The sequence below is a fragment of the Neodiprion virginianus genome, chromosome 1, assembly GCF_021901495.1.
Source record: "Neodiprion virginianus isolate iyNeoVirg1 chromosome 1, iyNeoVirg1.1, whole genome shotgun sequence".
In the NCBI taxonomy this organism is placed as follows: Eukaryota; Metazoa; Arthropoda; class Insecta; order Hymenoptera; family Diprionidae; genus Neodiprion; species Neodiprion virginianus.
The window spans coordinates 35,580,626-35,590,541 of NC_060877.1; the positions used below are offsets into that span (position 1 = coordinate 35,580,626).

Genomic DNA, 9,916 nt, shown 5'->3' on the forward strand with positions numbered 1-9,916 from the left:
CGAAAATTTTCGCCAAAAATACAAAGGGGTTAACCTTCCTTTTTTTTTACCAAAAAATATTTCGTCTCAGAATTGATTCGTATGACTCTTTCCCGACCAATTGGACCCCAAGGAACTCAGCAAACGCAGCGAAAAGAGCGTGGGATCAACAGGAGAGAAATTGAGAAGAAAAATACACCTGCTGAAAAATGTCGAAAATTCAGGTTTTCGTTTTTTGGCTGTAACTTTCGATGCGTTGATCGCAGCGTATTGGGACTGCGCCCAATCGATTTCTCTCGCAAAATTACGTCGGAATAGTGCCTGAAAGAATTGATTCCAGCACTTTTCAAAATCGCGAAAATTTTCTCCAAAAATACAAAGGGGTTAACCTTCCTTTTTTTTTACCAAAAAATTTTTCGTCTCAGAATTGATTCGTATGACTCTTTCCCGACCAATTGGACCCCAAGGAACTCAGCAAACGCAGCGAAAAGAGCGTGGGATCAACAGGAGAGAAATTGAGAAGAAAAATACACCTGCTGAAAAATGTCGAAAATTCAGGTTTTCGTTTTTTGGCTGTAACTTTCGATGAGTTGATCGCAGCGTGTTGGGACTGCGCCCAATCGATTTCTCTCGCAAAATTACGTCGGAATAGTGCCTGAAAGAATTGATTTCAGCACTTTTCAAAATCGCGAAAATTTTCGCCAAAAATACAAAGGGGTTAACCTTCCTTTTTTTTTCACCAAAAAATTTTTCGTCTCAGAATTGATTCGTATGACTCTTTCCCGACCAATTGGACCCCAAGGAACTCAGAAAACGCAGCGAAAAGAGCGTGGGATCAACAGGAGAGAAATTGAGAAGAAAAATACACCTGCTGAAAAATGTCGAAAATTCAGGTTTTCGTTTTTTGGCTGTAACTTACGATGCGTTGATCGCAGCGTATTGGGACTGCGCTCAATCGATTTCTCTTGCAAAATTACGTCGGAATAGTGCCTGAAAGAATTGATTCCAGCACTTTTCAAAATCGCGAAATTTTTCGCTCAAAAAGGAAAGGGGTTAGATTTACTTTTTTTTTGGCAAATATGCTTCATTCTCAGAACATTTTAATATGACGCTATTCAGATGAAATAGATTCCCACGAACGCAGAGCATGCTCCAAAAAGATCGTAGAAGCAACAGCAGCAAAGATACGAGGAAAACATCAACAGAAATGACAAAATGAAGTCTTTCGTTCTTCGCCTGTAACTCTTTATCCGATTCTTGCAGTGTATTCGGACTGTGCTACCGATTACTTCTGAAATGTGACATTGATATAGTGCAATCGTCAATTCATGACAGCATTATTTCAAATCGTCGACATTCTGACGAAAAATCCAAACGGTTTAGGCTTACTCATTTCGCGAGTTCTCCAGCAAAATAGTATTCTAAAAAAGGCATTTTAAACTTCGTTGGACCAACAGCTGGCAAAATGCGAAATAAATATCGTATAATTCAATCATCTGTTTATTTCAGTACAGGTAACATACAGTAATAATACAATATGATACATATTGCATGGTAACACGCAGAAGTGTATTGCGCTTGTACGCAAGCTGGAACTTTAACTATACTCTTCAGCTTGAGTAACAACTATTCTCTCCATAACTTTCGGAAAGAAATGAATACATTCACATAGTGCATAGTACGTATTCCGATGGAGGTACCGTAAGAAAGCACCCGTGTTGAAGCGTCTACTTAAAACTAAGTTGTCACAAGTAATTACCTGAACTAATACTAATTTAAGGAGAAGTTCATTCGCACCAATATCATTCAGACTTTTATCTTTCCGAGCATAAATAAAACACCAACCTTATGCCAGTTCGATTGATTTCAAAACATCATTCCTCAACAATACTCATTCACTTCCACTGCTTTCCACTGGTTACACTTACTTCATTTTATATAATGATTCATAATCGATTCGTTTATCTCATATAATATTTTTTATATTCTGCTTCAAGAAATACATACTGCACTTTTTCTTCCTTACAGAATAGTCAGATTTCTTATACGATGTTTAATTTATTTTTTTCATTCTTTCTGTCTCTCCCTACAAATGTATTTGGCAACTTGAAAAGCTAATGCAAAACCACCTGAATTGACATTTGCCAATTTCAACTGTTACCCTTCGTCCAACATTTTATTCCTTTCTATTTCGGTGTTTGGATCTGATCCACAGATTTTAACAGTCAGATTACGTTGCAAATAATCTTTCAAAAATTACAGCGAAACTCAAGAAGCACAAGGAACTTCGAATTAAGGTTTACAAAGTGCAAATCTATTGGAACAAACTACAAAAAGGTATCTTATTCTAAAATTCATATGGTATATGTCAAATATTGATGGTTGGAATTAGACATTGCAGAGTTGCTTTCACTCGTCATACAATGACTTGATTAACATCAGCTCAACTCAACGGATCGAAATCGCCACAGGTCGGGAAGCCTGGGGGTGGAGCTGGAAGATCTCCTTCGACCCAGAAAGCCATTCCCATGCCAGTGGCCAGGTGCCACTCGAAGTGACAGTGTATCAACCAAATTCCAGGATTATCGGCTCTAAATCGAACGGTAACGAATCCTCCGGAGGGTACACTGACCGTGTCCTTCATTGGAGGAGCATAAAAGCTGCCCTGATTCACGGGTGTTATCTCTTCACTTGTATAGTTTGAGCCCATGCGTACCACGTAGAAGCCGTAACCGTGCAAATGGAACGGATGATCGATTCCAGACTCTAAAAGGCAATCAACAAGACTTAAGGTTAGTGATTAGTGTTGGCCAAAATCGATGCGTTATTGAAAGAGGTGTGCAAATTAGAATTGCGTTAGTTTTGAAATCCTGGAACTCACCGTCTGCTGCGTCAACCAAAGTCAGTTCGACGATGTCGTTTTGTCGCAAAACCACGACGTTGGTACACTGGCAATAAGTACCATCCGTGCTGTTTTCGTTCTTGAGGCATTCAGTTGGTAAATTGTCCGCGTTACAGAGTGTTTTATCAGGTCTCTGCTTGAAAATTATTGGGCTGGAAGGAAACGTGAAGGATATGTTGCTCATCATGCCCGCTCGAATGGAGGTTCCGTCGAGGTCTGGAAGAATTGAATGTGTCAAATCACGTTAAGGTACTCCGCAATTCGGAAATAAATGTCGGACAAACAATTTGCAGCATCTCACTCTCATATGCTAGATAATTTCCCTCTTGGTGAAAGGTGTCAACATCAAAATAATGGAAATTAAATGGGACGACCAGCTGAACGTCTGGTTTCGCCGTCAAGACTTTTTTGGTATCTTTGTCCTTCTCGTATCCGACTAGCCGTAGATCAGTGACGCAAAGATACTCCGGACTTTCGCCACATGTTGTGCTCGGATAATTTAAGACCCTCGTGAAGTTTAGAGGGTCGGTTACCGTTGGTCGAGTTACGGTTGGAATAATCCCTGTAATATGAAAACGTTGGATGAGCAAAGAGCACGGTCGTAGAGTATTCTTACTTGAGGGAATCAAATTTCTACACCCAAGCACGATCTCATCCGCGAAAGAAATTCGCAACTACTTATGAAGTACTAGGAAATCAGCTGAATGACATATCACGAAGCAAGTCAAGACCTAAATCTGTGCCATTTGTGCCGTAGGACAGGACGGCGTACTGATCGATTTCCATGTTCTCGCATGCTCCTAGGCCGGTGATATAAATCCAGAACGCATCGCTATCAAGCGAAACGTTATTCGTGTTGATCACAAAATCATATCTTTCACCAGGATAGCTGACAAAGGCATCGACGGTGATTGGCTTGATCGGGGATCCGTCAGTGGCGATGAGGGTTAAATTATGGTCCTGTATTTGGAATTGGAATCCACAGATTTGGCTTGCACCGTTGATAACCCGGAACCTATGACGATAACGATTATTGGACACAGTCGTTTAGAACAAAGTTTGAGGTTCGAACAACCGGCTGCAAACCTGTAACTTGAATTCCTGTTGACGTGAAAAGTTGCCAAAGGAAAGGACGAGTTGACAGAATCTTCGCTCGTAGTTCCATTGAGGTACCATCCAAAACCGTTAACCAATATGGTAGTTGGTGCAATTCCTGGCTCTCGGTTGGGCAGACCGGGGAAGAACATCTCCGCGGTTTCATGCATCCAATCGGCAAGAAATATCGTATGCACCGGTAGGTCAAACTCGTAGAGATCTTTCGGCCAGGGTTCCTCGGAACGTGGTTCACGGATAGTCAGCACACCGTATTGCCCGTTGGTTCTGTGCAGCCCAGTGTGAGAGTGGTAGAAGTACGTGCCAACGTCCTGTGAAGAATGAAATCGAGGACGCAGTTTAGAATTCACTCCGTCATGACCATGAGAAAAAAGACGGGTGAAGCATAATTGCACTGACATCGGCTGGGAATGCGTATCTAAAACTCGATCCTCCGATCGGACACTGAGTCAGATAGGGAACTCCGTCCATCCACTGACTGTGCCTGTGCAGAATCCCGTGCCAATGCATTGTCGATCCCGTACCGGACATTTTGTTCTCCACGTTGACTACGATGAGATCATTTTTACAGACGTTAATCGGAGGCCCGGGTATTTGGCGGTTGATGGCCATCACTCCTTTTTCAACACCATCGGCTGTGATGCACTGGGGTAGGTAACAGTCCTCCAGAACACCATCGGAACAATTCCCGCAGGCTCTGCAGTCGTACAAGAAATGACTCGTTCATTATCGCTATTGTCTTGAATCACAATTCTTCGGAGAAAAAATATAACTCCTTGATGGAAACAAGTGAACTCAAATTTGCGTACAGCAATCACGTGTCACTATTGTAAGGTTACTCACGTTCCCATTGCCGCGTAGTATTCTAGAACAAATGTGTAAAGGCAGACTCGCTGTGGTTCCCCTGCAATGCATGGTCGAAGACAATCCGTTTCCGTGAGATTTCCAATTCCGAGCTTAGCTAAGTCCTTCCATGGTGATGCCCGGTTGTAATGGGTAGGTAATTCTGTGAGTTTTCGAAAAAACCTTTGTTATATTCACGTATCTAGTCACGGTTCTACTGGCAAGACAATAATGACTTGTTAATATTATTCCTTTGAGGATGAAATAGAAAACTTTATTTAGAAAAACTTGAATTCCTTCTCTCACCGACAATTGTTCCTAGAACCGGTGCGAAGATGGTTAAAGCTGCGAGTAAGAGCAAAGACGCCTTGCCGTACGAAGTCATCTTCTATCTCTGGACCTCGGTTCCAGAGAGCAACGTAAGTAAGACGCAGCAACACACTGAATAAGTGGCGTGCATTGTTAATATATACAGATATCAATGCTTATCTATACTTACTGCGAGTACACTGATGCTGATTATAAAATTATGGGCTTAATTTTAATCCCATTTTAAGCGCCAAAGTCCTGGACCAGTATATCACTCCTCGAAGTCTGCAAAAGATCATATTATTTATACGACGCTTAACAACAGTGGGATTTCCCTTGTACGACAGGCATTCCGATCAGTAGATAACAAGTTTCACATCTGCGATTATACGCGGTGAGCTAAATCGCACTAAGTATCGCATACTCACCTGCAAGACGGCTCGTGCTAGCTAAGGATTTATCGCCCGGACGGTCTCGTGTACTCGTACCTGTCAATTTCGACATATCATACCACGAGGACAATATTGTATATTTCATATGAATTTTAAAGGACAAGAATACGGACTGCTTCTTTTTTAGACTAGAAATTCTGCTAATACAATAATCTCAGTGGTTCCGGAATTGCAAAGCTGCAAATGTAGTGAACTCTTCTTCATTTTCATTGCAGACACTAACTCAGGTACCCTATGAAATCGCAGTTATACTTGATAAGAGACAGCTCAATAAGGAAGGGTGTTGGAATACGAGAACACGTTGTAAAAAAATTAGAGTACTCCTACATAAAAACCAATTCCTAAACTTGGAAAGAAACTCAATAGGTAGAGGGTATTTGAATTTTTATTCACATGTTTTGGATAATTATTGACAACTGGCATACAGTAGTGCGTTTTATTCAGCCTGTGACGTCCTCGCATCAGCCTAACTCAACGGATCGAAATTGCCGCAGGTCGGAAAGCCTGGAGGTTTAGGAGGCATGTCTCCTTCAACCCAGAAAGCCATACCCATACCAGTGGCCGCATGCCACTCATAGTGACAATGGAAAAACCACTTTCCAGGGTTGTTGGCTTTAAATTGTATGATGGCAAATCCGGCAGTTGGAACGTTGATGGTGTCCTTTGTCGGCGGAATATTCGTATCACTCCATGAGCTGGTAAGGTTTGAAGCGACCAGTTCTGTCACTTCAGCGACTGTGTATCCGTACTCGTTGCTCGAACTGTTGCTCGTATACAACACGTAGAAGTCGAAGCCGTGCAAGTGGAACGGATGACTGTCGTCGGTCTCTGAAATATAATCGATCTTTCATTTCATAGTGATTTTAGAGCAATATCACAACCCCTAAAACTTTTCCACAAGTCTGTTCACAGTTGAGCTGTGAAATTGTCCATTCAATATGCAGACCATCCAACTTTTCAGTGACTTGAAAAATCTATTCGAGACATGAAGCGTTTGTGGAAAACCATTTCACGAAAGAATGATGGAATGGTTCAAGTATTTCTTGTGACTATACTCAAATAAAAGTGTTAAATGTGAACAGTCAATAAAGTCGGTGACGATATACTGTGATCTCACCCACCAGACAATGCTTTACAGCTTGGTATCGTTATTTATTTCGTGGGAATTTAAGCTCACCGCCAGATTGGTCAATCAGAATCAGTTGAACGATGTCGCCTTCCTTCAAAACTACGACGTCTGTACATGCACAGTACGACGAGCTAGCTGTAGTATTATCGGAGGTCTGGCAATCAGTTGGTAAATTATCGACATTGCAGTAATCGACATCGCTGGGACTGTCGAAGAAAATAAGCGGCTCCGAGGGAAACGCAAAGGACAAGTTGTTCATTGTGCCCGCTCGAATACTACTCCCTTTGTTATCTGGAAAATTCGATTTTTTATTGGATTTTGCTGCATAGTCACCGGTCAATCATTTGATAGAGCTATGAACGTCAATTTCAGAGTTCTCACTTTGATATCCTTTATAATCTCCCTGTAGGTGGAACGTCTCGGCATCAAAATAGTGAAAACCAAATGGCATGAACATACGGACGTCCGGCTCTGCCGTCCAAATGCTCGAATTATCTGTGGTTGTGGCGTCTTCGATAGTCCTAAGATCCGTGACGCAAAGGTATTCCGAACTCTCGCCACAGGTTGTGTTAGGATAATTGAAGACGATCGACATTGTCAGCGGATCGGCTATAGTCGGTCGAGTTGCCGTTGGAATAATTCCTACGAATTAAAAGTCAAACCCACTACTATGAGCAAAGAGTAAAATAATTCCTTCTAGTACTGTCAAATAATTCTTAAGTATAATACCAGCTTGCAGAAACCAACTCTAAGAGTGCCTCGTGCTGAGTGCCAGATTACGGTGAGACAATGGGAATCGTTGATACATGAATTGCGGATAAAACAAAGAAGAGATTCCTCGATCAGTCTCTTACCTAGTTCTGTGACGTTAGTGTTGTAAGACAAAACGGCATATTGGTCCATGTAATTAGTTGCGCACAACCCAAGGCCGCGAACGTGTATCCAGAAAGCGCTTCCTTCGGACGAGGCATTCTTGGTTTCGATGACAAAGTCGTATCTTTCGCCGGCGTAGCTTACCAGAGAGTCGACGACGACCGGCTTAATCGGCTGTCCGTCGGCGGCGATCAGAGTCATATTGTGATCCTGGATTTGGAAAACGTAACTGCAAACTTGGCTGTTCGCGTTGATAACTCGGAACCTAAACAAAGAAGCGGATTATATTTGACACGATGACTGGGAAACGAATAGTTGGCGGATAGCGCAGTCTGTTGCAAACCTGTAACGTGAATTTTCCTGCACGTGAAAAGTTGACACGGGTAACGACGCGTTGATGGAATCGTCGCTTCCGTCGCCGTACAAGTACCAACCCAAACCGTTGATCAGAATAGTGGTTGGTGCTGTGCCTGGCTTCCTGGAAGGTAGACCTGGGAAGTACATCTCCGAGGTGTCGTGCATCCAATCGGACAACACGATCGTGTGCTCCGGCAGATCGTGGTCGTAGAGATCTTCGCTCCAGGGTTCCTCAGAACGCGGTTCCCGAACAACTAACGCACCGTACTGTCCGTTGGGTCTATGCAATCCAGTGTGAGAGTGCCACATAAAAGTGCCAGATTCCTGGGGATATCAAGATTTACAAATCAGTCGACTGTTGTCATCTTCACAAGTTGATGGCAAAATAAGTACGAAGCTTGGTACTGACCTCGACTGGAAATGCGTATCTAAAAGTTGTTCCTCCGATCGGACACTGAGTCACGTAAGGAACTCCGTCCATCCAAGGACTGTTCTTCTGCAGCATTCCATGCCAGTGAAGCGTGGATCCTGTACCCGCCATCTGGTTTTCCACGTTGACTACGATCAGGTCGTTTTTACAGACATTGATCGGGGGTCCCGGGAACTGGCGGTTGACGGACATCACTTCTCGCTGGAACGAATCGGTTGGGATGCACTGCGGTTGGAAACAGTCCGCCATAACACCGTCGGCACAATCTCCGCAAGCTCTGCATTCGGACGTAGAATTAATGAAGAAATTGATCCCATCTATTGCGAGTGAGCAGAATATCTTGTATACGTGAGTGAAAGCCAGTGAAGTTACTCACGTTCCCATTGCCGCGTACATCTCCAAAACGAATGTGTAAAGACAAACTCGTGGTGCTTCATCAGCAACGCATGTCCGGATACAATCTGTTTCCGTGTAATTTGCCACACCTAGTTCGATCAGGTCTTCCCATGGTGAAGTACGATTGTAGCTTGTAGGTAATTCTGCCAGTATTCAAAGAACATTTTAATATGCTTTCATGGCGCCGCGGTTCTACAGTGAGGTAAATTCTTATACTAGGTCAAATTGTTAATTTGAGTCTCATATGAACTCTTGTACTCGTTCTTCTCTTACCAATAATTGTACTGAACGCTGGTGTAGAGATTGTTAAAGTTGCGAGTAGCAGCAAAGTTTTCCCATTGAAACACATCTTTGGTGTTCCAACCGTATCTCAAATTAAACTCGAAGCCAGCTACGCATAGAATGGGTAGCCAGTGCGATGCTCAAATATATAAAATCTCGTACAAAGAGGAGCAAGTATTCTTGTTTACATAGCTGGCAAAAGTGACGTTGGTTAGAATTTGTTTTTTCAAATTACATGAAAGATTGCCATTAGCTTGACTGCGCACAACACATTTCGAGCTGCTCAATATCGTTCGATTACCTAGCGTAAAATAAGTCGCTCAGAATTTCACAAGTAGTCGGCAAAATTTAATGACTATTAAGTTGAAGTCAATATGTTTACCCGCATATTTTCACGGAATTTATCGAAAAATGTCGAAATTTATAGACAAAATTAGTTAAAAAAATTAATATCGTAAAGCACCCGGCATACTGCATGATCCAAAATCAATCAAATATTCAATTTATTAATATTTGAAAGCTTCTCTGCAATATTTTCGATAATTGACTTCAGTTTCAATCCCTGATTTAAGTAATATTGAAGCCGAGTGCATGTCATGTTTCGGAAATCTGCCATTTTGAATATAAGTATATCAAGTCAGTATATTCAATATAATAATCGGTATCTACAGATGAAAAATCCCAATCTTTTTCTGATTTTACCAATTCAACGCCGACTATACGTATGAATGTGTTAAGCGAAATTTTTTGATAAAAGTGATATCAACTGCACATAGAATCAACTTCTATTTTTGAGGAATCCAACTATTTAATTGCGCTCATTTGTCAACATAAAAGTAATAAATATATTT

General features: G+C 41.9%; 2 protein-coding genes across 2 annotated transcripts; both read right to left on the minus strand.

Annotated features, from left to right (window-relative positions):
- Positions 1 to 2,271: 2,271 nt before the first annotated feature.
- LOC124310423 (laccase-2-like) lies at positions 2,272 to 5,281 on the minus strand. The gene is made up of 8 exons (XM_046774343.1): positions 5,144 to 5,281; positions 4,838 to 5,000; positions 4,394 to 4,691; positions 3,968 to 4,305; positions 3,613 to 3,896; positions 3,183 to 3,443; positions 2,861 to 3,097; positions 2,272 to 2,745 (listed from the first exon to the last, which is right to left on the minus strand). The coding sequence occupies exons 1-8, from the start codon at positions 5,220 to 5,222 to the stop codon at positions 2,423 to 2,425; spliced, it is 1,983 nt and encodes a 660-aa protein (XP_046630299.1). The 5' UTR covers positions 5,223 to 5,281; the 3' UTR covers positions 2,272 to 2,422.
- Positions 5,282 to 5,965: 684 nt separating this feature from the next.
- LOC124310422 (oxidoreductase ptaE-like) lies at positions 5,966 to 9,204 on the minus strand. The gene is made up of 8 exons (XM_046774342.1): positions 9,057 to 9,204; positions 8,764 to 8,926; positions 8,367 to 8,664; positions 7,944 to 8,281; positions 7,582 to 7,865; positions 7,109 to 7,369; positions 6,776 to 7,018; positions 5,966 to 6,426 (listed from the first exon to the last, which is right to left on the minus strand). The coding sequence occupies exons 1-8, from the start codon at positions 9,130 to 9,132 to the stop codon at positions 6,065 to 6,067; spliced, it is 2,025 nt and encodes a 674-aa protein (XP_046630298.1). The 5' UTR covers positions 9,133 to 9,204; the 3' UTR covers positions 5,966 to 6,064.
- Between the last annotated feature and the right edge of the window lie 712 nt (positions 9,205 to 9,916).

Coding starts and splice junctions, on each gene's coding strand:
- LOC124310423 (XM_046774343.1), bottom strand. CDS start 5,222: ATGACTTCGTACGGCAAGGCGTCTTTGCTCTTACTCGCAGCTTTAACC. Junction 3,444..3,612: donor CACAAATGGCACAGATTTAG/GTCTTGACTTGC, acceptor TTCATATTACAG/GGATTATTCCAACCGTAACT. Junction 3,098..3,182: donor AAATTATCTAGCATATGAGA/GTGAGATGCTGC, acceptor CAATTCTTCCAG/ACCTCGACGGAACCTCCATT.
- LOC124310422 (XM_046774342.1), bottom strand. CDS start 9,132: ATGTGTTTCAATGGGAAAACTTTGCTGCTACTCGCAACTTTAACAATC. Junction 8,665..8,763: donor ATGTACGCGGCAATGGGAAC/GTGAGTAACTTC, acceptor GTCCGAATGCAG/AGCTTGCGGAGATTGTGCCG. Junction 8,282..8,366: donor GATACGCATTTCCAGTCGAG/GTCAGTACCAAG, acceptor TGATATCCCCAG/GAATCTGGCACTTTTATGTG.